We start from the raw sequence: 25,782 nt of genomic DNA on the forward strand, positions 1-25,782 counted from the left end.
AAAAATAGACAAAGAACGTGGTTTTGTCATGACTGTAATGCTCCAGCTCAAACAGGGAAGGCTTTGCATGGAACTCAACCAAAGAGAAATTCACTCTGGGCACTTGTATTACACTCCATTTAGTGGAGCAGAATGATCATGGCTTGTATTAAGTAGATAATAATGCAGCATCATAAACAACGTCAGGATGCAAGTCCAGGATGAAGCAGGAGCTTTAATGAGGTCCAGCTTGCTGAGAGCTTTTTGAAGTGTCCCTAGCTCACTCAAAAAGCCAGAAAGTAACAAAGGCGACTCTGACAGCTGTGAGAGTGTCTGGTTTAGAAGGAAGTTTTATGTGTGGATGACACCAGTCTGGGATTCAGCTTTCATGTACTAACTAGCTCTGCTTGTTGCTGGAGCCGTAATCATTCTGCACAACCTGTTTCACCATAATGGGCTGCACCCATAATAATTCTTCACAAATCAGATCCACACCATCAGCTTCCTGGATAGGCAAGGTTGGTTCATTGTGGCAAATAACAGAAGTCAGCAGAGTCCCCACTGCGTCCACTAGCAATGTTTAATAAGCTAGACTCTGAAAGGAAGAAATCAAATGATGGTTCTGTGCACTACGAATGGTATGAGGCATTTACAACTATGCTGAAAGAGCAGCCAGCAGCCAAGTCAGGCAGCTAAATCATATTCACCCCATTCTAAATGCACTGATGGACTCCTCAGAGCCTTTACGAGGAAAAGATCGTATTTTCAGTTTTCTTTGTTCAGAGGAAGAAGGGTTATGGGGTGCTTATAAACTTAAATTACCTAAGTATATATACACTTGAGAAAATGCCTTTCAGCTTTAAACATTCTTTTCTTGAAGATGTTAGAATTATTTTTTTCACTTCTGTAAATGAAGATGGGCCATTCATTAACTAATTATCATCACTATTACTGCTTTCCTAAGTATTATTAATTAGGTGAGTGGCATATTTAGTCTTTAACATCTCCATTAGAAGAGTTTTGTTTAGCATACCTAATGCTCTGAAAGCCTTGAGTATGTTCTGTATCATGTAGGACTTAAAAACAAGGGTGGGGGAATCTTTTGGGGATCCTGTTGGAGTTGTTTAGGACCAGGAGGGAGCAGGGAGTTACAGGGTACAGTAACTGAGGAGCTAATGAGAGAGGTATGGAGGGCGGAGAGGGATATGCCAACTCAGACACTTCTCCTGCTGCAGACAGCTGCAGCATTACTGTAGCCCAACTGATGCAAAACAATGTGTTATTTTGTAGGGATGACTGGTTTTTATGTGCAAATCCTTTAATGTGTTTACATATATGTGCTGATGCTATGAGAGCATTCGTCTGGAGCCCCTTCTACCCAGTTAATTTTTTTTCCTGTGATTTCAGGTAGGTAGCCCTTCTGCATCTCCCTTTGATCTTGCATGGATTATAAGCATTAAAACATGGTAATTTCTTCATCTAAGACTCAAACTGTAATCTCTCTGGGGCATTAATCATCTTTTATGTTGGACTTGTATGAGGGGTAAGAGGGTGGTCCTGGTTTCTCAACTGTGAGCCTAAAAGTGACTGCAATCTTATTAACAACCAAGATAATAACAGCAGTATCTGGTGTACTAATGCTGTGTTTCTAAATTGGTTCTTTTGCCGTTGTTTTGCTTAACAAACTGTAATCCTATAAATGTCTCTACTACCCATTGCTCTGACTATAAGAAACAACTTTCCCCACCTACAAAGTCAGAAATAGGTGGCTGAAAATCAAACATTATTTGCATTGCAGAGGCATCTCTCTGTTCCCCAACATTTCCCTTTCTCGTTTCCCACTGTCAGAGAAACATACACACATATCAGCTGTTTCTCTTTGTGAAGGAGAAAACAGGGGCGGTTATAAAGAAAATGTACCTCATCAGTGGACCAGACAAAGCTCTTCACAGACACAGGCTGGAACAGCTTCTCAAAGCTCAACACCAGCTTTGTGTGCTGTCCCTCTTCACACCAGAGTCAAATCTATCACTGCCAACCTCAACCCCATATTAATAGAGACACAGGAAGAGAGAGCATGGTTGCAGAGAAGGTGGCAAATGAGGACATGGAGAGAAATAACTTGAATAAGGCAGGGACAATTGACTGTGTGAAAATGAAGCAGTTTTGCAGCACAGAGAAACAGGTTTCTGGAGGGAAGTGGGTGAAAGCGTGTGGCACAGGGCTTTCCCTGACATAGTTGCTCTTCTAACGACACTGCTCACCAAGGTGACACTGAAGTTACCTGGCTTGAATCCCCGACCTGTTTAGGGTAAAGCATCTTTGCAACAGGGATCCTGAGGTTGTTTTGATCTGTAAATGAAGCTTTTGGCAAATAGGAATTTACCTGGATTCAAGCTTTATTTGCCAAAGAAGAAAAAAAAAAGTTCTTTTTCATGATATACACACAAACCACAATGAGGTTTCATTTAAACAAACAAATAAATTGACGGCTACTGCTCTGGAGGCTCTGGATGTGACCCAGCAACAGCAGCATTAAGCGATTTCAAAGCAGACTGAATGTGATTTTCACACCTATTCTCTTCTAATTTAGGTCTGCTTGAAATCCAAGCACCCCTCTATTACTAATTTGTTATGGCAATATTAATTAATGGGTTTGCTCTACAGCAGTAAGAATGTTGTTAAGACTTAGTGAGATAGATTAGAAGGACTACAGGATTAGAAAAACAATCTGTAAACTGGTCAGATGCAGTCAGAGGTCACCTTCACATCCTGAAATGAGCACACTGCACTTGGGAAGCCTGGGAGTGTGTAGATTTATTTCTACCAGTGCAGACTCATTAGGTCTGGTTAGATCAGCACCCTTTGATGTTGTCTCCTATTTTGGAGTATAGGAGACATTGCTCCCAAGGTGGGCAGAAACATTCATTAGACTTCCATAAAACTGATAATTGAAAAAATTGCTTATTATTTGATGGACCAAGTATGCTAGGAAACAAGGAGCAATATTTAGTGAGAAGGCACACAGTTATGTGTCGTAATTTCCATTCTCCTGACTCACTTTATTTCTACCATTAGTTTAGTAGGCCTCTAGGCTCATGTCTTGCCTACTCTGATCAACATGGTGCACCCAGACTCAGACCATCGTTATCATTTATCTTGCACTTCAGTCTCATAGAACAGCTGTTGATGGTGGTAAAGAAGACACAATCTCAATTATTTTGGCTTTAAATTATGAGATTCTATTTTTTTCCTGGTGTAAAGTGTGATACACTTTTGTTTATTTTGGGGATATAGCGTTGCAGTCAGCCCAAACGCCTTGCGGAACAATCACAGGGAAGAAAATCAGAGGCACAGCGATGTTATTTTAAGAAAGCACCAGTTTTGTAAATTGCTCAGACTGGAGGATATGGTGCTTTTTTTGACGTTTTACATTGAATTTCCCTTGGTCAGCAGGAGAAGTGGCTGTCAGACCGAGGGCATGCCTGAGGCCTAGGCAGAGGGATGCCTGAGAGCCCTGATGAGAAAGGCAAAAATGTCAATGGTCGGAAGGCACAGCTCATAAAGACATCTGAACTTTCTTGACACTTTCCTGGACATTGTGAAATCCAAAAGTTCAGCACAACTCGACTACCAGTATCACAAGATTTTTGGCTTTTCCTGTTTCCAGTCCTAACACCACTGATAACAGCAAGGGGAATAGGACCAGAGACATGCAAAGTTTGGAATACTCTTTGTAAAGGGTAACCACAGAGATAAACATACTCCTGGATTCTACAAAATAGTCAAAGTATAGGTGAAACTGTTACACCTGATCTTGTTTGCCTGCCCCTACTGATATCCTAACAAATAGAACAAAGCACATGAGAAGACTGAATGATTGGCTAGGACAACAGTTGCTCCATATTCTGTGAAGAACTCACATACACAACATTCCTCCAATATTTCAAATTCTGTGCCTAAGCTATTTGGGTTTCAGGGTTCTCTGCTGCTTTTAAACACTTCTGGACACAAAACAAGCTGAGCCTCCAAATTAGGAATAGCTTTGAAAAGTTACCTTGAAATGTGTCCTTGAAAATGTGGTTCACAGAAGATGAGGGAGACAAGCTGAAACAGCTTTGGGAGAAGCTGGCTCTGACCACAGCTCAATGAGAACAACATTCTCCCCAGTACAGCTACCACTGCTTTGGCTGACCAAACAGCCCAATGGGCTGGCTGAAGCAGTGAGCAAAGACTGTCACTTCATGAGATATGCATAATGTAGAGAACAAGTAAAGATGCTTCTGGATTTAATGCTTAAACTATAGCCCAGCTGAAGTCAGTTGAAATATGTCTGTTGGTTTTAGTGGAAGTTGGGGTATGACTTCAATAACACATGACACAGGTTTTCTGTCACAGCTGCTATGTCTGTTGATGAAAACAGCTAGTAAGGAGGTCACCAGAAATCAGTGTTAAGGCTTTTCTCTCAATTAATGTGCTGAATGCCTGAGTAATCTTTCAGCTGGACAATACATAACCACTCAAAAAATGCTGACAGAGGAAGTTCAGTGACACCTTTTCACTGACATTTATACCTTCAGAACAGTGAGGAGAAGAAGATAAGGAGTCTAGAAATCTGCAGAAAAGTGAAAAGGCCATTAAAAAGAGAATACACACTGAAGAATGTGTTGCCTAGTGAACAGTTGGAGACCCAGCTAAGATGTGATATTTAAGCAGAAGATGACTGTGAAGCCAAGAAATCAGGGAATAAATATGTTAGACAGCTCAAGAACTGAAGTAAAGATTCTTGTGGTGCAGTTTCAGAACATGACAAACCATCAGTTGATGAATACATGGTATTTACCTGCTGATCCACCCAGCAAAATTCACTAGGAGCAGCAAAGCAGCCAACAGGACAGGACTAGTGATTCCTCTTTATATCTAAGTGCTAGGTTTCCATAGGCATGTTCATTTAAGCAAACTACTTTTTACCAGAATTAATTTGAGGGGGAAGCAGCATACATTTCTCATTTAAAGCTACCTGTACTGGAGAGGATGGAACTGCCAGGTTGGCAAAGGCTTCCAAAATGCCTGCAAAGCACTCCGTGAAAATCACTTCTATTACTGAATTATGTTATTATCCCCTTGCTTCATGGACGTTACAAAGCAGAATTAAATGGAAGAGGTGGAGGATTATGATGTATTTTAGAATTTCTTACATTTCTCATGTTTCCTTTTTGGAAATGTAGGAAGGAAACTTGTAGGTCACCAAATATAATTCCTGTGTCCTGCAGGCAATCATGTCACCTAAAGATTCCTCCTCTATCAAACTCCTTGAACAGCTAATGGATATCTTTACTAATGTTAATGAGAATTGCTAATAATTTGCATTTACACACTACTTAAGGATCTTGAAGTGTTCTTTCATATAATATGCTCATTTTTATTACAGGCATATTGTATTTAAATGGCTTGCCTGGGGTCTCACAGCAAGCCAGCAGGAGAATGACTCTTAGCGCTCCCAGTGCTTTGCATTAAATCCTGGACATTAAGAGCTCCCTTCATAAAAGGAGCCTTGTAGCGGTAGATCACATCCTGGTTCTGGTGGATCAAACCTTTTATGATAGTGCAAACAAATCAAGGAATTACTTAAAATCATGTAACATTTCCCAATGTCTGCAAATCATGGCTTCCTTTGAACTTAGAAAATTGACATGAGTCTGCCTAATGATAAGATAGCCTTTGGCATATCACAAACTATGAAATTTTGATGTGCTAAGTATGTACCTCAGATCTATATTTTCTGTATGAATACAGCAGTAATCACTTCATTTGTTACAGGGAAAATTCAGAGCTTTCACTAAAACTCCTGTGCTGTTGGAGCCATACTTGGAAACAAAGAGACCAAAACCCAACCCAAAAAGTGAGGCTATAATAAACAAAAATCCTTAACTTTTCCAGTAGTAGAATTGTCTGGAGACTGCTTTGACACAGGCACATTCTTTGGCATTGCTGTCTCCTTTGAACAGCACTTGCCTCATTAAAAAATAACTCTTGAAAGGAGGATATGGGGCATCCCTTCATTTATGGGCTCCTTTCAGTCAAAAAAGATGCAGTACTACAGAATGACCTATTTTTTCTGCTTGTGTCAATGTTATCATTCTCTCTAGTGAGCTGAAATGTTGGCATTTCCCCCTACATTTTGCTTTCTCATCTATTCTTCCTATGGAAAAGGTTGCAAATTGTACCCAATGACTTCAGGATATGGTTTTGCTGGTGGCATCTGGCTCTTTGTACGAGACAAGAACTATTTTGTGGCATGGCACTTGCTATAACATTACAGGAACTACCTGGTAGAAAACAGCTACAGCAATGCTAATGCCATTCATCAAAGAGCTCCTCCAACGTGGTGATTGCTACCCAGGAGTTCTCACCTGTGGCAAATGGTGACATTTACTCCTGCTGGGAATGTGGCTGGGCAGCCGAATGTTAAAAAGGGCCTGCAGGGCTGCCTGTGCTGCTTGACCCTTGGCCAGCTTCTTGCTACGTCCTGAGCCTTCAAATGTTCTCCCGTCCACTCGTACCGCCATCACAAAACTCTTGATGTGCTGTTTCTCCACTGTCTCCGACAGGCAGACGTACCGCAGGCCTGACCGCAGCTCATTTAGCAGCATCACCGGGTTCTTCTCACTCTCTGCTTTGGATGCCATCTTGTGCTTGTTTTGCTTACTGTGGCCCATTAAGTCCAGCGTATGGCAGAGTAAGCGCCCGTGTCGATAAGCAGTGGAAAGCAATTCATTATTAACGGGGTTATAGACTGAAAAGTCCTCACTGTGTGTAGATGGTTCAAACTCCTTGAACAGAGTATCTGGAAAATCTGCCTGATCAGAAGTAAAGTCTGTGGATGGGTTGATGCAGTTCCCCATAGCAAAGTGAGCTTGACAGGCGTTGGGAAACTGAACGAATGACTTCAGAGCTAGCTCCGCAGCACGCATTTTAGCTTTCTTTTTTGTGGGCCCTGTGCCTTCAAATGTAAGTCCATTTACTTCCACAGCAACAGCAAAGACTGGAGCATGCACTGGACCTGTCTGGGAAACCATTTTATATTGTAAACCTGGTTTTAGTTCATGTAGCTGAACCAGAGCATTCTTTGGCGTCACTGACCATGAGACTTTCTTCCAGATGAGCTGGAGTTTGCAGAAATGGCCATTATTGCCTTCCTCTAAGGGTCTTTTTCTCTTACTGCTAGGTGTTCCCCCTCTTGCCCTCTCATTAGATGATATCGGATGATCCTCCAGGTTGCCAATGTTTCGATTTTCCTTTACTTCTGCACTGCTGGTACCTGTCAGTAAAGAAAGAAATAACCTCTCATTACAGTTCTCATCGTAGTAGCTGATATTATGCCTAGGGCTGGCAGAATAGCTCCCCTCCCAAAAAAGTTAATGACATATTCTTGTTCAGCCCTTTTTGTTTTGTTGTTTTTTTTTTTTCCTCAAATATCTGTATAACGGTTGATTTATTATTCATAGCACAGATTTTATGTGTGTCCTGAATGTTTACTTGTCCCTTAAGTTCTACTTGTATTAGTCACTATCCTCCTGCTTTAAAAAAAAAAAGATTACATGATTCAAAGATGAAGCATAACTGATGCCATGTGACTTAAATGAACTACTGCATTCACACTGGATAATTAGTAGTAAAAAGTGAATACTTTGCAAAGTTCCCCTAGGCTGAGATTTGTTCTATAATCCATGTGGGTGAATGGTTATGAACACATCATTAGGAGTCAGAAATGATTCACATATGATTCACAAACAGAAAAGTGGGCAAATGCATTGAGTAATCTATTCGCAATGAGCACACTGACTGGCTCTACTCACAGCATAGACTCTTATATTGTAAACATCACTAATAGAGTCTAAGAAATAATCTGACAGACCTCCTTAGCATTTGAAACAATAATATGGTCTTTACTTAGATTCTAGTTTATTAAGTGAGTGTCTTTCAAATTCAATTGCAGATACACTCAGCTCCTGCATCAGCAACAACAAATATTGCAGAAATTCTAGATAAATCCAAATGAGACTAGGGAAAGGCAGAACATCATGGTGAGACTGATTGCTGATGTATAGAATGACCTATGTCAAAGAAAAGAAATGGGAGAGAGTGAATGCCAGGAGGGCCAGGAAGGGAATGAAATAACAGTAGGGAGCCATTGAGAAAGCACTCCATTGTTGTTGAGCCAATGGATCACACACTGCTGTGAACTACGCTTGTGCAACACCCATGCTGTAAGGCAATGCTCTTTGCTACAGCGGATGAGTGACTGAGAACAGAGATTCATCTCACTGATGTCCTGAACGAGACAGAAAACATTCTGTTGCCTAAAGAAGCATCCGGTGACATATCTGTCATTTCTGATGAGTTTGTTTAAACGTACTACAACCTCTAGTCCTCTTGTGTGTACCTTGGGGCAGAGACTAGTTGAGGAAGTACACATGAGTGCAACCAACCTGTGAAGCAATCCATCCCCGGAATGATGCACCTGATTCCTTTCTGAGCAGAGCACTGTCTGGCTGCCTGCTGTATTCCAACCAGCACTGATCCTATCCTGTGACAGCCTATCCTGTGGTTCGTTATTGTCAGACACAAGCCTGCCACCAGTGCAGACTCCCTGAGTCCCAAGCACAGAGAAGGTCCCTGTGGTCCTTAGAGAACAGAGAACAGCACTCTGACTTTTTGTGGGGCCATAGCTATATTTGATTTCCTCTATAATCTGATGTACAAACTGTCTGCAAGGCTGTAAGGGGTAAGCTTCTTGCTACGCCTCAAGGAGCTTCTGCTGGAGTGGTGTGTCTTTGCTGAAACCACGCATAGGCTGGGCTGGCAGATGCACAGGGGCCTCCAGAGAATTATGTGGAACCAACCATCATAATTAAAAACCTCCTTTATATCCTGATGAGTTGCACTTGTATAAAATACCAAAAGACTTTTTTCCATCAAAGCAGTAAATCTGCACTTGTGCAAGATGTTCCACAGAAAGCAACTCACTGATTAGATATGAGTAAAAATCATGGCTCAATTGCATGTGTGGGGGCCCTGAGGACTGAGGTTTTTAGGCTCCTTTTCCTGAAAATGCTTCAGAACACACTGAGCTTCCAGCCTGTGTCTCTGTCTCACCAAAGTTACTTGCAGACCTCTGTGCTGTGGTGTTTTGCTGAGGCAGAACACAAACTGACAAATGAAGGTCCTAGTGCCTGTGCTAGTTAATGTGCCTTAGTGCCCTAGTTAAGGTCTTAGTGCCTGCTGACTAGTTAAATTTTAGTTTCTGAGCTAAGGGGAGAGAATGAAGACAGGAGAGGAAGGAAAGAAAAAGAAATACATAAAAGAAAAAAAAACTTTCATTATAGGGCATTCAGCTGTATAAAGTATGACATCTTTAAACCAGCCTCGCTGGAAATAAGACATTTAAAAGGTCAGGTTAACTAAGACACAAGGATAATATGGTCCATTCTTATTGAGTTCACACCTCTGTTTATGGAAACTTTGATCAGAGGGGGAAAGAGGTGCCAACTTTAGCTTTCCTCTATTTAGCGTGGCAGTGGCTTTGGCGAGCAATTTTCCAATGTGACCCTTTTTCATGTTTCCATCCCAGCCAGAATCCATGTTTCCATCCCCATCCCAGTTGTGTGCATTTTTTTTAAATAAAGGTGAAATAATTTGACTCAGACACACTTTTTAGCAGGAAGCAGGTTTGGTTCTGTATTTCACACCTCCTTGCTCATCTTACCTAATAGGTTTTTACAGAGCCAATTATGGTACATAATGATATTGTAGTCAGGAAGCATGAAAAGAAAGATAGCTCTTGCTTCTCACAATATTTAGGTTCGAAAAGAATTTGTATTGATTATGCACCACTGAATAGGAAAACTCGAGAGGTTATTTGTATTTATAATTCATATTTTCTTATTCCAGGTGTTTTTAGTTTCATACTCGGAGAACTGCAGATTTGTGAACATGAATGTGTGACCTTACCAGCTTACCTTAATCACTCCACTAAAACAGTGGCTAACTAAAAACATGGCAACATAAAGTAAACATTACTCGTTTGTTTTAAATTCTGTCTGTGAAATTGCCTAGTCCAGGTTTTGGCCAACAGGGAGTTTACACTGTTGTAGTGAAAAAAAATGCAGAGATGGAGTGCAAAACTGCCAGAGATGAGGCACAAGGGATATGCTGATATTAATGGTATGTTTTGGCCTAGTCACAATTACAGAAATACATGTAAGTATCCTTACAGTCAACCAGATTTCTGGAGGACCTGATCCTGAAACACCAGGAAATAGCTCAGTTCTTCACAGACCCCAGTGAGAGCTGCAGTACGCCAGAAGTCATCATGGCATGTAAATCAGAGGCAGCCTAAATTCAGTGAGTGCCGCAGAAAGCCTGGGAGCCTGATGGACTTGTGTGATAGATACCTGGCAGCCGCTGGACGAAGTGAAATTACTTTATACTTTCAGGTATCTTTGAAATAGGAGGTCTTTGAAATGTGTCTTTTATGAGCCCTCAGTGTAGCAGACATAAGATTACTTCTCTAATGGTGGCACATGTACTTCTATTGTGAAAATCAGACAAAGCAGGCAAATGACACCAAACCACATAAGATAAATACTGTAAGCAGCTGTAATAGAACAATCACAAGCAATTTTAGAAATGAAGAGCACTAAAAGGAAAGGGGTAAGTCGGAGGATGTACACAGGGAAAATGCAAAACTGTGGATCATTTTTAGTCCTGTTATCTCTCTTAATGTCTTTGCTCTTGAGTTCCCAAAACACATTGTCTACATTTTGGAAAAAAAAAAAAAAGGTTCTCCTATGATGAAAGGTGGGAAAATAATAAAATTGTAAGGGGAGGGAGTTAAAAAAAAAAAAGAAAGAAAAAGATTGTAATTTTTTGGCAATAGTTTCTAATTTATTGTGTAAGATTTCTAAAAAAGCCCCACAACTCTGCACAGCAATAGCTCCTCAGGAAACTTTATTCACTGATTTTTGCAGTTTCACAAGCAAGAGGAGACACTGCAATCTCTTATTTGTTTCAATAATTGAATGGGAGAGAGGAAAGCAGTTAGTGAAATATATTTATTTATGCACTATTCCTCAGTCTTTTGTCTGCTCTTTCATGTTTTTATCCTTTTGGTTATTATGCACAGTAGAGTTAGCCTAGGAAGTCTGCATTATCAAGAGCTTTTCAGAACTATAATGCATCACTAATAATGACATTGCCTATGTCTCTGGGTCATGAGGGCTCTGCAAAACTAGCCATCTGATACTCCACGCTACATTTGAAGAGATAATATTGTTCCTGTTGAAGGTTATTCTGCTGCCAAGCCAATTTCCAGGGAGGATGGGAAAGGAGTGGTGGTAGGTGGCATCACAATTTTGGCTGGCATCTTTACTATTGAATTACAAGTGGCAGTACATTACTGGAAAGCTATGATACTGAAAGAAAGAATTTGCAATCTCTGTAGCATAGCAAACTTCTGGTTCAACTGATAGCTCTGACACAGGAAGCTGCTGTCTGTTTTTAGTAAACACAAGATTGCTACAACACACTCTCAGCATAAAGGTTGGACTTAATTTTTATTTTTCTGTGTTTTAAAATCTAGCCCGTTTGACCTGCTTATGTGGAGTACATTTTTGCTGTCCATCTACATCACCTTGACTGCAGCGGTTAGGACTGACCTCCATAATTCCTGGGAAACTTGAAAGTGAAAAATTTTAAATTAGAAGTGATAGGTATGAACCCAGGAGCCAGAGCCATAGTACTGTTGACCAAGGTCAGCTGTTACATCAAATACAATGTTGGGCAGTCTCCTCTTGCAATCAGGATGGTATTTTCATGCACTTATTGAATCCACAATGAAGCACTGGAAACTTCTGCTGGGATTTTTAGTTTTGTATTCTTGACTTTAGAATAATAAACTTGTAGCTAGCAAAAAATCAATCCTTTCTTTCTTACATGAAAGCACACAGATATGTATTATAAACCTTCATGAAAGAAGTCTACTTAAGGTAAACCTGCCATGATCTCTCTGCTGCTGCTGAACCCCCCCCACCAGCTCAAAGGGTTCAGGCTGTTTAAAACAGTATTGTTAGACTTTATTGGTTTGTAACACCACACTGTGCAAGGAAGCACTACCAGTGCAAGAAAAGTACAGGACTTTTTATTTACAGACTGAAGACTGAAAATCTGTGAAAGGTGATTGCCATTGCCTCTAGCTGTTCTGCAATGAAGATACTCTGCTTTGCCCATTTTATTATTTGAAATAACCGTAAAATCCATGCACATCTAGTACAGCACTTACCAACTAGGGGAATTATTCAAATGACCTAATGATCTGATTTAGGTAATACTCAGACTCCGATGCTCTCTGTTCAAGTTAGGAAATAAGTGCGTGCAGCAAGAACCATGGGCAGCCCATGGCAGAAACAGATCTAAGTCCATGACTCCCTGAATCAGGACAAGACTATAGCTTAGCTTTAGGCACGGGAACAATCAAAATGATGCAATAGGCACAGTTCTCAAACCAAAACAGGGGGTCTGATTCTGTGGGGGATTGCTTGCAGCTCTGACTGCTGGAAGGGGATAGCCATTGTCTTCTTAGAGGCAGAGTCCCTGCTGTATTACACTGCAATCAAAAGCTCTGGGGCCTCATGCTGCCTGAGGAGGAATTTGACCGATATGCTTACAACTGTACATGCTTCAATACACTGAATCTGGGGCTGGGAGTCATCCTACAAGACTGTTGCAGTGGCTGAAATATGTTAGGGACCATCACTATCAGCTCCCTGTGCTGATGCTGGGGAGAGATATACACCTGCAGAAGAGTGCTGCACCAAGTCTGTACATATGGCAACATTGCATAATGAGATCTCCATGCATCATACACTCCTGCCAGAGGTACCCCCCAGATTTGCAAGTATCTTTGTCTAGTAATAGTCTGCCTTGGTATAGTGTGGATGGAACGATTAATGATCAGGGACATGTAGAGGTCTGTAACATCAAGAAATGTAGGCAAGCAGGCAGTGAACAAGGAATGATTATTCAGTTTCATGCAATCCAAGCACCAGAGACAGCAGGCTTGAAGCAATAAAAGGGTGCACTTTTTGACATCACACTAAATCACTCCCTGCTCCTGGCTGTTGTTGCGATCAGAAGCATCAGTGGGCTCCAGAGATGACTAGACAGGTCTGTTGATGTCTAAGAAATACGAAGATTCAGGTGCAAACTAGCTGAGTAAAATTTTTGCTGGGTGGTAGGCAGATACACCATGGGGAGGACCCCCATTTAAATGTCCTTTTTCTCAACGTGTCACTAACAGCAAATGTTGAGAACTGTAAAGAGTTAAACTTCCTGTTTCTAATCTTCTGTGACATTCCTCACATTCTCAGCTACAGCTGACTTCTGGTAATGAATACAGTGGTTCTTTTCTTGCATGTTGAAAATAAGGTCTTCATCAGACACTGGCAATCACCCAAAATTCCATTCCAAAGGTGCATAGTGCCTGTGATATACTTTTCTACCATTAGTTCATGGATCATAAACCACAATAATAGGGTCTATATGCTAATAATCACCAGCTGAAAATGCATATGTAGTTAACCTGGCATGGGTCCCTTTATGAAGAATGGCTAAAAGAATGTAAAACAGGATTTGTGCCAATTTCAGCTAGTGGGACTCTGCCTCTCAATACAACACAGTCTGGGTAGGGGCACTCTCACAGGATGCTCAGTGAGCAGAAAACTACAGGGATAAGTAAACCACTTCTCTGCCTGGCCAGCATTCTCTTAGGCTTTTGTTAAACTGTTAACACAGAAGAAGGTTCCTCTGTTTGTTCAAGAGCAAATCATTGGAGCTCTTTAAAATGCCAAACACAGGTACATTCTGTAGACATTAGTGGGATTTATACCATTATACTACAAGTGAACACTGAAATATGGCTGCTTTTAAATGATTTTTTTTTCCTTTTTTTAAAGATTCTTATAGTAACACCTAAAATATGTTGTATGTGCCAAGAAACGAATTGCTGCTTTATCACTGGAGTGTATGTTTGACCCAAGAGAGGGCTAGGCAGGATGACCTCAAGAACAGTGAAATTTGCTATTTCTCTTTCAGAAAACATAGCGTAACCCTGCCCATGTGAGCTATTTTAAAGCTTGCGCAGGCACGAAGCAGTCTTGGCATTACAGTAGCAATAAGAAACTGGTGTTACAGTGTTTGGCTTGTACAAACTTCCTACATTACCTAAAAATAACTAAGTAACACTTTTGGGAAACATTACGCAGGAGGTGCCTGCATAAGCTCGTGCATAATACGTTTTCTGTGTGTACTTGTCATATCTCCCTGAAAATGTAGCCTCCCTGAGACCAGTTTTGATGGGTTTTCAGGATTTTTTTTTGCCTTTGCTTAGAACTGCAAAAGCCCTGTGCAGCAGAAAAGTGTGATGTCCATGTGATGCTCGGAGGCAGGAGATAGAGGGCTGTGTTCCTACACTCCTTCAACAGCTATTTTCCTTGGTGCCCCATCATGATTAAACCAAGAAAGATTAACAATGTCAGGGGAAAAAAATAAACAACCAAACATTCCTCTCACCAACCGGCTGTAATAGGGGCAACATGTCAGTGTGTGTGTGGCTGGAAAGGAAGCCCATCTGGTAGGTGATACTGAAACCCGGAGTTGCTCATCTGGTTCAGAAAGCTTCCCTCCCCTTTTTTACCATTTCAGGATGCATTACAAGAAGCAGGGATGGGTAGCACCCAATAATTGCTTCTGGGTGATAAACGAGGTAGTTTACTGGGGGTTATTCAGTCCTAACTGCACACTCCCAGACTTCTTGGTGTTTTGAAGACTTTAGTGCTCCTTCAACCCAGCAGCACTTTCCTCCAGCTATGCAGTCACAGATTCAGGGAGTGTTGGTGACTTTGTCCAGGTGTAAGGGACCAAGAGAATCCATTGACTAGTTCTGGGGTTACATATAGTTTATTTAAGCCTAGTTAACCACCTCATCTCAGTTGGATTTGATTTCTGGTGTTTTTTTTTTTAATTAATTTTTTAGGGTTTGGCTGTTGTTTTTTTTTTTTTTTTTTTTTTTCCTTTTCCTTTTTTTTTTTTTTAATCTGTCTATAGAGAAAAGAGACTTCTTACTTAAATTGTCTTCATCCTCCATGGTGGTTGTGCCAGGACTCAGGTACTTGAAGGGTGCTATAAAGGTTGACAGTATGCTTACTTTTTCTAGAAGAAAAGAGAAGAAAAGATACATATGAAATCAATATTTTGTCAGTGCATTCTGATCTACTCCACACTTTTTCTCAGATCAAAATGTCTTGGCAAGTGTGGGTTTTTTCTTGTTTAGCTTGACTCTATAGTTCCACTAAAGTTCACTGAACTGCAGTGCACTCATGAGTTGACACTTGTAAATACCACACACACACATTCCTCCTGGTTTCTGTCCCTGTATAATGTTCCTTTTTGTGCTTCCCAGTGACGGACCCCAAGCACTGCAGAGCTGGGAAAGCAGGATGCAGGCTGGTCCATCTGGGAACAGGGGAGGCAGTCAGCCCTGGAAGGAAGGACATGAGAACTACTCTAACGGATGAGACCACCAGCTCATCTCCTCTTGTTTCCTCTCTCTGACAGAGGCTAAGCCAGAAGTCTCAGGGAAAGCTGAGATGGCATAAGAGTCTACAATGGCTTATAATTCTATAAATTGTTGATTTGATTTTTGTAAAACCTTTATGGTGTGCACAGGAAGCCATTATCCAAACAATAAGAATACTATTTTCAATCCTTCTTATTCGCATTCATATTAACTGCAGCTCCTTCTACCTGCGGTTTCTGTTTATCCCGCAGATAGTTGATGGCACAGATGTTTCCTTCCAGTGCCACAACCAACATCTGCATTATGTGCCAGGACAGATTCAACAAAATGAGAACTGATACTTATTTATACTAGCTTAAAATTTGACTCAGGAGTTATCTACAGGGAAAAGTTCCTGTTAACACAAACATTAGAAACAGAGATATATTGAAGATATATTCTATTTGGTTTGATAGCTCGTTTATTTAGTTTGTTGATAAGTTTGTTTAGACTGAATTCCTCTGACAAACTATGAGTACTTTGCTGGTTACCAGCTTTAGCAGAGTGTCTAGTTTAGGTAGCAGAAGAAACAAAACCACACCTTTTACAAAGGTAATTCATAACTTTGAAGGACGAAGGACTTAGTTGCTTTCCTAAAGTACTTCTCTGCTTAGAAAGCCTCAGTTAGGTGAAAATGAATCTCTCACATTGTGAGGCTTTCATTCTGTGACAGAACCACCAAAACCAAATCAAGAATGTCTCATTTCAAGTGACACAGGTAAAAGGATTCCCATGGGGACTTCCTTTATGGGTGAGAAAATATTTCTCTGAATTTCCGTAGACTGCCTGGCTGCTGGTCTACCAATGGCATTCCAACTGAAGAGCCTTCAAACTTTTTCAGCAGCACATAGCCTTTTGGCCTGGTTCTTCCACATTTAATAATCCTTGCTCTTGTTAAAGATTGGCATCAAAATACATCAAAAATGTCTGCATATGTTTGCCCTTAACTATGTAGCATTACAACTGAACTCTGTTATGAGAAATTACAGTAAAAGCTGACTTTTCTTTGTTAGGTAAATACAATAAGCAGAATAAAAGATTGCCTGAAGAAAATTTTTCACCATCCAGAAACATTTACGCACAGACCGACATATAATTAGAGCACAAATTAGCCTCCTTGAATTGTAATTTTATTAAGGGATTCTGGTGATGTCTCAAACCAAAAGAATTAAGCTATTTATGAATGATTTAACCAAAAGACAGTTTTTTGCTAAGGTGTTGCTCACTGAGAAATTTGGTATCTCCGTATGATACATCTCAGTGTGTGTGGGACTGTTGGGTTGTGATCAGGATAAAGGTTGTTACTCACTCCCAACATTCTCAACTGGTTTCTTTTACTGAAGTGAAAAAAGTGTAGGTATTTGGGATTTAATCCAAAGGCTACATTTGGTAGAGGAAATGCTTCAGATGATAGAAATAGGATCAGGGCAGTCCTTGGCTTCAGCACCAGCACTGACTGTTGAACCTGGATACTGAGATGCAATGAGCTGGAGTGTACTCTGTCTTGTGCCTGACTGCACAACTCTCAGACCTTCAGGACTAACTCTCAAGACACTGGATGATGTGCACAAACTTAAAAGCTTCTTTGCTGAGAAAATATTCTCACTTCTCATAAAGAGTTAATCCATCAACCAAGTAATGAGGATATGTGCTTTCTTGCTGAGGTTGCTGATGCTTACTCCTGAAACCAATCAAAAAGTAAAACCATGTAGCTTTATGCTGTATACCAAAAGAATATTCTGTGATTTATCTTTCTCCCCAACCAGCAATGTGCAATCTAATTATTTTTCTTTTTGTCTTAAGGGACCCATTGGCCATCTTAATGTTTTGTTGTTACTAGTTCTCAAAGACCTTGCTAGTGCCTTTACTTTGTGTGACAGGGAAAGGGGATGGCCTATGAAATTTACTGCACTCTTAGAGCAGCAATGGCTGGGTTTGTGTCCACCAAACTCAGGCAGGCCCTAATAACAGGATATCTTTCAATCATTGTAAACCATAAAGATTGTAATTTAATATTTCTATCCATTGGTTGAGCACTGGAAGATTTAGCGTGTGTCTGGAAGGAGGAGAAGGGCAGGGTTTTTGAGTGAGCAACGTACAAAGAAAAGAACACATTGCGTATATGAATTATCAAGTGTGCGGAGGAGGGGAAGATAGATGACAGGTTAATTAAATGTAGGTTTTTACAGCTAAACAGGTATAAAACTATTGGTATGATTGTGTATTTCCATCTTTTGCACAGTATTACCTATTATTGTATATATACCATAGGACACTACTTCAGCTTAACTGTCAATGGCGAAATTCAGTGCTATTTTTGCTTACCATTTCAGAACAAGACTAGGAGAGATGTGTATTCATACTCTATGGTCCCTGTGTATTTTAATTTCCATCACAATTAGACATATTTCAAGCAGTTTGATGAAATCTTCTGAATAAGAATAAAGGACATGGTTGGATACAAAAAAGCCATACACAGAAATACCTCTAAAGCCTGTTTTTTTTATCTCACTCTCTTCTACTTCTATGATTTTTTTTTCTCACAAAAAGGGCAATGACAGGTAGCCCAAAATTAGAGTGGCTATTTTTACTTTATAATTGTAAATGTCCTCTATATTTGTCTGAGGAAATTATTTTCAAGGTTAGGAGAGAGGGTCTAAGAGAACAAAACAAGACATTTCAAAAACTCTTTTCTCCAGAAAGGCAGAATACATAACCCTACATTTGAGAATCAATACAAGGAACTATTATTGCTTGCATTACAATTGTACTAAAAGCCTCCAATAACACAAAGGAGAGATTTCATGAGGGCCTACATGGACAAAAAGGAAGCCCTGTTTACAATGGAAATCGAAAGACAAAGAACAGGAATAGCAGAATTTATTTCTAGCCACCAAACACCAAAGCAAGAAGATAGATAGTGTCATATTTTCTAGTGCATTCACTATAAAAATATCCCTTCAAGTGAAGCCAAATGGAACTCTGCTCCAGTACTCCAAGCACAAAAATCCTGATGAGAAGTCCATTGCAGGAAGAAACCTCAGTCTCCTCTGTTTTGGGATGGAAAAAGATTTCAGTTCACATTTCTTAAGTATATTTTCTGATAACAGCCAGTAGTTAAAAAAGAAACACGAACACTGTTTGACAGTAGCTATGTAAATCATTTAAACAAACAAAAAACCCCAACTGGTTTTGCATGAAAACCAGAAAATTATTTACTCCAAATGATTTAGCAAAGCCTGGCCAAGTTTCCACTAAAATCTCCTCTTTTTGTGAAGCTGCTTTTGCCCTGTGGATGCAGTAAGAAGACTAGTCACAAGTCCCATAAATACAGTTTTATTGTGAAGACAAGAATACACATATACAGCCATAAACAGCATTTGTGCCCTTCATACCTATCAGTATTTAAAGGGCACCAGACAATACGGCTTGATCATCAACTCGTCTGATATTCTTTCATTCTCAATCACCTGAATAAAAGCAATGGGAATGGCAGGAACTAAACACTTTCAAAAATCAGGCCTTATACATGTCGGACAAATTGTTTAGCTTTAAGAAGACCAGACTGAGTGGGGTCATAACAACAGTCTTCAAATACATAAAAGCTGCTGCATAGAAGAAAGGAGCAAACTGTATTCCATGTGCATTAACAGAACCAGAAGTAATGGACTTAAATTGCACCAAGGGAAATTCACTTTAGATGTTAAAAAAACTTCCTAACAGTAAGGATAGTGCAGCACTGGAATAGATTGTCAATTGGCAAGATTGAGGAGCTGTTGGTGCTGAAGGGCTGTAGGAAGACAATTTGCACCAACAGGGTGTTGCACCTCTCCTTGGACCCATGATTTACAGTCCCTCCCCATCCTTGTGGGGCCCAGCAGAAAAACTTATCCTGACCATGATATCACACAGCAGGCTGTAGCTCAAACTTGGAAAAGCAAGTAGTATTTGCTATTATTAGCTAATCTCTGAGCAGAAGCTTGTGGCATGCCCATTTGCTTGGCAGCTAATGAGCACTATTAATAATATTTTTTTTTAAATGCAACTTCTGAACACAAGAAGGATTAGACAGATGGCTACCAGTGGTTTGCCAGATCAGCAGTAGCAATGTTTTACTGAATTAGTTTCATTTTCATATTCAAATTGATTACCATAAGCTACTTTATTTGTCAGAGGTTTCCTTAATAATACTCTTTCAAAAACACTATGCGGACATTACAAACTAGTCGTAATTTTTTTTTGTTTGTATTGAGTAGGAAATTACTCTGGAAGGGTCAAGTCTGATACAATAATGTAATCCAGCTGCAAAACATCTTGGAAAAACTCCTCATTTTTACTTCTCTAAAGTATTTGTAGCCACTGACATAGTTACTTTTACATAATTGTGTTAACCTTCATTTATTTTGAAAGTGGGGTACAGGGAAAGAAGAGAGCCTGGAATCAGGAAATGATTCTCTGTCTTTCTTCTCCTGTCTTAGTCAGTTCAGGCTTGGACTGACAGTGATGACAGGGCAGAGGGAGTCTTTATAGGAAAAGAAAAAAGACAAATTTGTGAGGAAAATAGCAATGTCTTTATAGCACAGCATTTATCAAAAAGGGCTCACAGCTTTCTAAATTACGGCTTGTACAGTCACCATGCTGCATCATTTAGTTTAAGCAGCTAGTTTCTAGATAGGGATTTACCTTCTTGGTGTCAGAATCAGCCTTTACAGCTGAATTCGAGAACCAGCTGTTGAGTCATGAGTTACCAATAGTGCACGGTTGCAGCAGCAGCATTGCTCAAGTGCTTTTTGCTTCACGGGCAAGTGGGAACTCCCTATATGATGCTCTTTCATACCCACTCTGACAAAGCTGTGCTGGGGTGCCTGTGAAGGAACACCATGGTAGCCGTGGGGCTGGGAGGACCATGTTTAAGTTGGAAATGTGGCTGCCCTAAACCCTTCCAGAGGGCTCAAGTTTCAGTGCAGGCAAAGCAGCATCCTGGTGCAGGAGTTCCAGCTTGGTGACTTGCACAGGATAAAAACTGGTGAATGTTTGTATACTCAGCGTAAGAGGCGAAGGCTTTCAGCTGCAAGAGGCAGGTTGTGCCTTGAGTTAGAAGTCAGAGGTGTGGACACAGAGCCGTAAAGTCTTCCTCTGAAACAGGGCAACAAACTGTTCAGTATGATACAGCACCCAGGCACAACAGTACCTGCCCCTGTGCCTCACCTGGAAGTTGACCATGGCTTGCCAAGCGCAGGGGTCCTCTGTGAATAGATCTGCTTGCTGCCTTTAGTGTTCATTTATCTAGTTGTTGGGGCAGAGAATCTGCTCTGTTCTTGTTCAGTGCTTAGCAAAATGGGACCCTTGTCCAAGATGAGACCTCTGAAATGCCATTGCATTAAACAGCAAAACCAGTTTATGGTATTATGATACTGCAGAGAACATTGAATGTGAAACATCAGCTAGCTCAGGGGTCTAGCAATGGGACTAATCCTATTACCTCTGTGCGTCCTTTTCTGGCTGTTTATTGACCCAGAACTGCTAACCTTAGAAAGCTCTTGGGGAAGCTGTGTGAAATGTTTTGCCAGTGATGATTCAACCCCTAACAGGCACTGGCAGGTTCATCCCCTGTGCTCTGGCCACTCTGGAGCCCTGCACGGCAGCAGGGCCTCCACACACAGCCATGCTCATTTGCTCTGAGGTCAAAGTAACTTCTAGTTTATCACTTAGGAAGCAGAAAGGACCAGCAATAAAGTTATGCATGTGATTTGTACGAATCCATCCAGTAAGTTTTGAGATACAGGATATATCTGTCCTCTGGGATATGTTTAATTGATCACATCATGTGCCTTAGCCAGTGCATACAGCATCTGGGACAGTATTTCTTTCCACAGTGCCATGTTCTGCAGCTGTCTTCACCTGTTGCAGAATTGGAGATGGTAGGTTTTAGCTGCCATTTCACTGTATGAATGTAAATAGGTGTTTGAGTAGACAAATCCCAGGGGCTGTACTTCAGTGCTCTGTTAACTGCCCATTCCAAGCTCCTTTACCATGAAAGAGCATTTACAGAATGAAACATGTTGTGTTGTGAAATATTAGTTTCTTATTACTTCTAGTAAAGAGCAAAGTAAGTAAAACCACAAAGTGGTTGGTGGATTTTTTACAAGAAAGACAATATGTATGTGTGCTGTTCTCTATTAGATTCCACAGAAATCAATCTGAAATCTAGTTCAGCCTAGTAAAATTAGATCTAAAAACTATTTAACTTTGCTGCAAAAGTGTTTTTTCTTTCCTGATGCCTTGCTTGAGGACACACAGAGATAAAAATCTCAAGTTATTATCAGTTTATGTGCACCTCCATCTGCCTGTGGAGTGTACTATAGTATGTACTTTCTAAGTGATCTGGCTGTGGCTTGGAGATGGCAGTTTAAAAATCATGTCTTCAGAAAGCTTCTTATGCTATTTGAACATTCAATTTGGAAATATTTTTATTTTGCATTCTATAAACTCTGGCAGGCTTTTTTTTTTCCCCTCTTCCCCTCCCCCCCTTTTTTGGGGATGCCATTACTTTAGAAAACAGAAGTACAAGAGAGAATAATCTCACAAAACGCATCAGTGCTCAGCTCTGTCTTGCAATGGTGACCATAAAAAATGGCCATTGGATTTATTAAGCATAAAATAAATCTGCTTGATTAACACTACTTATGACTATTTGACTGTATGTGAGCTGTATATCAATCAGTATGTTCAAAGAAAGAGCACCTGTCTACACATTTAAGGCAAACTCAGCTATCATGTGCTGTAAGAGGGGCAGTACAACCCTAAGAGGGGATGATCTCACTTTACATTCAAGTGTAGACATTGGCATGAACATGTACATACCTGCTGAGATAAGTACAAGAAATCCCTCCCAGCAGGTACCTATTGAATTTATTTGTGACCTGGGCTACTGATTTAGACTGAAAGACTAACTTGTAGATGTTCAAAGCGAGAAGACATGATTTCCACTCTATCTTGCCAGAAGTCTTGACCTGTGTCCTGGTGGGTGTTATCACTGGTGGTGTCTGGATCATGTGGTGCAGAAGGAGATGTCTTGCTTCCCTGAGCAATGCAGCCCCAGCAAGAGGGCTTTGCTGTTGACAGGTTTTCATGACACCATTTCAGGCCTTGATCCACTCTAGGGTTGGGCAACAAACTGGTGTGTTACTGAGGGATGGATCAGGATTCCTTTATGTTCACAGAGCTCATGCTGAGGGCACTCAAAGAATTGCAAGCATTAAGAATTATTACATGGGGAAACAATAGGATGTTTGTATAGGAGCATTGTAGATGAGCAGCTAAGTGTTTCTTTTATACTTTACAAGACAATAGTTTCGGTCTAAAGTGTGATCACCTAACATGGGAATAATTATGTGCTTCACCTCAACACAAACTGCTCTTTTAGTTCTAAGATTTTATTCTCCAACGTGCAGCAATGCCTACAAACACACATACAGATATAGCTATCCATCTCCCCTACATAACTGATGAATGTGAAATGGCCCCAGCTGAGGCGGGATGTTTGAGGGCAGGCACTGCCTGCTAGCACCCCCTTTTGAGCTGTAACCCTCCTCTTCCCAAACTGAATACCTGTTTACACATTAGGAAATGAATGGTCTTCATCAGAAAGGTCCAGTCAGCAATTAGTGATTAAAACCATTTTTAAATCTGTTCTGTTCTCTGTTCATCTACTGCAAGCCAGCAAAGTATGACCTCTCTCTCTTGTACTTCCACAATAATGCATATTTAACCTGAATCTTGCCCTGATTTATTCTTTGTAACATGAGGCAGCCTTGTGTTAACCAATCTGTCTGTGGGCAGCACTACCATTATAATTTAGGAATGCTCTCACTGAGATCTGTGTGCTTATTGAGAGCAAACAATTAACTCTGGGTGATATAAGAGGGCTCAGATTTATAAGGTTTTCTCGGACAAGATGCTACTGACAGGACTCAGGACTGCTAATTGAGCCAGTTATTTAAGTATTTAGGCACTTAAATTCCCATTTGACTCTCTAGGAGCTGAAATAGCTAAAAAGAGTTAGGAGCTGCCCTGGGGCTGTCCCAGGCATTGCTGATATTACAGTGCCATTTACTAAAAAACTACTGCTCCAGTTTCACCTGTTAAGGCATGTGAGATTTTAATATTTATTAAGCTTTCCATCACAGCACGTACAGAGTCTGAAAGCTTCAGGTTCATCACTGCTACTTTGTTAGCGTTTTCTTTTTCCCCTTTTTGTCTTTATTCAATCACTGTACTTCAAAATCTGTTAGGTAAGGGCAGTAACAAAGGAAAAGTTGGCTAAAGCTTTACAAAGAAGGCCAAGTTTTCAGAGTGATGAAAGAAAATTTGACACGTGACTCCCATCAACAATAATGATGGGGGCTATGCATCTAACTCTTTCTGCATTGTGCTGACATTGTACCCTTGAATGTTAGTACAGTCCAATAATTCTCCAAAGATGAGGCAGCTTATTTTCTCTTCCGTTGCTGCTTTGCTGGCATTTTTATGGCATTCCCAGAAGTACTACCTGTCAGAGTTAGCACTTCCAAGGATGGCATTGCTTTGGGGTGATTGAGGATTGATGTAATTAAAGAGAAGGCAGTCTACTGCTTGCTCGTGGGTATTTTATATTAAGCTTTTCACTGCATAGCTACGATTGATGATTTAAATGGTGACAAAGTTAGGCTGCTCTGCATGTGCAACCAGGAGTTCAGAGATGTGAGTCCTGTGTTTTAGTCTAAGAGAATTCTGAAAATGCTGCGGAAATTGAGCTTTCTAAGAAAACTGCAATGTTCTCATGAGCCATTTAATAACATCACTGAAAACTCCCATAGACTTGTCACAGGGAGGGACTAGTTCCAATCACAGCCAGGGACAAGAAAGATTATTATTTCAGAATTCTTTGGAAAAGAATAGAAAAAAGGTATATAATATTTCATCACTGAATAAATCTGCTGGATGCAGTTGTTGTTGTCTTAAATAGCTTATCAGATTAAATCTACACATATCCACATCTGGAGCACTAACTGTAGGTTTTGTTTATAGTCAGCAAAGACTTAGTCAATACAGCCTGTGGCATTAGAGTACATTAATTTCATCCTAAATTAAGTATGTTTTAATCCTGTTCAGTAGCTTAAACATGTTTAAAGCCATGTGAAATATCAAGCATATTATTATCTCAGTGTTTACCTCTTAATAAACAGACGAAGTGGTAAAACCTGATAGGAAAGCTCCTCTTTAACATACTGGAGACAGAGTTTGATAAGGATGGTCTGGGACCACAGAACAGCTCTTTACACAGAAAGAAGAGGAATCTTTTTCTTTTTATTTTCCTGCTATGATGTCCATAAACTCCAATTATATTTATAACTTCGCATTAAATTAAATGTTACTTTACACAAGCACTTAAAAAGTCTACTAAATATCCAATAATGGTTTTCTTTATTCCCTTGTTAGCAGCTGCCATGGCAGCCGGACTTGCACAAGAAAGAAAGTGATTTAGTGCATTGATCTGCAGTTGGCACAGCCCTCAGTTCTCAAACAGAACTGATTAGCTTAGCAGGAAAAGTGCCGTTTACTTTTTATCGCATTTCTTTTCTGCTCGTCTCCCTTCAGTGAATGCCAAGAGGAACAGAGGAATTGTAACCTCCTGAGCAGGTTGCTTACTTTCTTCAGCCCCAAATTCTGCAATTCCAAGGACTAATTTGGATGGTGCTGCAGCATCAATGTACATGCCAGGGTTACCACTTTCGTAAGCTGAGTACTGGTTCCAGAGAGCTCTTTCAAGCTGTTTCTACATGATATTAACCCTGAATATGATGACCCTCTATGTGTCAAAAAGTCCCATCTAAATCAGGATTATTTTAATTTTTTTCATCATTCAGTGGAAAAGCTAATAGGACACCAAGGCACAATATCTAGCTGGGAGGACTTCTCCTGCATATGTCACTTTTGCTTCATAGACTGACTCTAGGGCTTGCCTTCTAGTACATAACATTTGGAGGACTTCTGCACCTCTGATATTCTGTGTATTGAAGCTGTTGGGGAAACTCTTGATTCACCAGTTAAAAGTAAAGATTTTCTGCAGCACAGAATGACTAGCA

The 25,782-nt window shown here is 40.4% G+C and overlaps 1 protein-coding gene across 1 annotated transcript in view; it reads right to left on the reverse strand.

Moving 5' to 3' along the window:
• The window catches only part of ADARB2 (adenosine deaminase RNA specific B2 (inactive)), a 310,582-nt gene that overhangs the window by 95,742 nt on the left and 189,058 nt on the right, over positions 1-25,782 (reverse strand). Inside the window, exons 2-3 of the mRNA XM_061468035.1 lie at positions 15,163-15,249; positions 6,393-7,300 (exon numbers count right to left, since the gene is read on the reverse strand). Of these exons, the coding sequence (XP_061324019.1) occupies positions 6,393-7,300; positions 15,163-15,249 (995 nt within the window). The remainder of the gene's footprint in view (positions 1-6,392; positions 7,301-15,162; positions 15,250-25,782) is intronic.

The sequence above is a fragment of the Pezoporus flaviventris genome, unplaced genomic scaffold (genome assembly GCF_033815535.1).
Source record: "Pezoporus flaviventris isolate CSIRO_AGI_PZ_B2104156 unplaced genomic scaffold, CSIRO_AGI_Pfla_v1 ptg000047l, whole genome shotgun sequence".
NCBI lineage: Eukaryota > Metazoa > Chordata > Aves > Psittaciformes > Psittacidae > Pezoporus > Pezoporus flaviventris.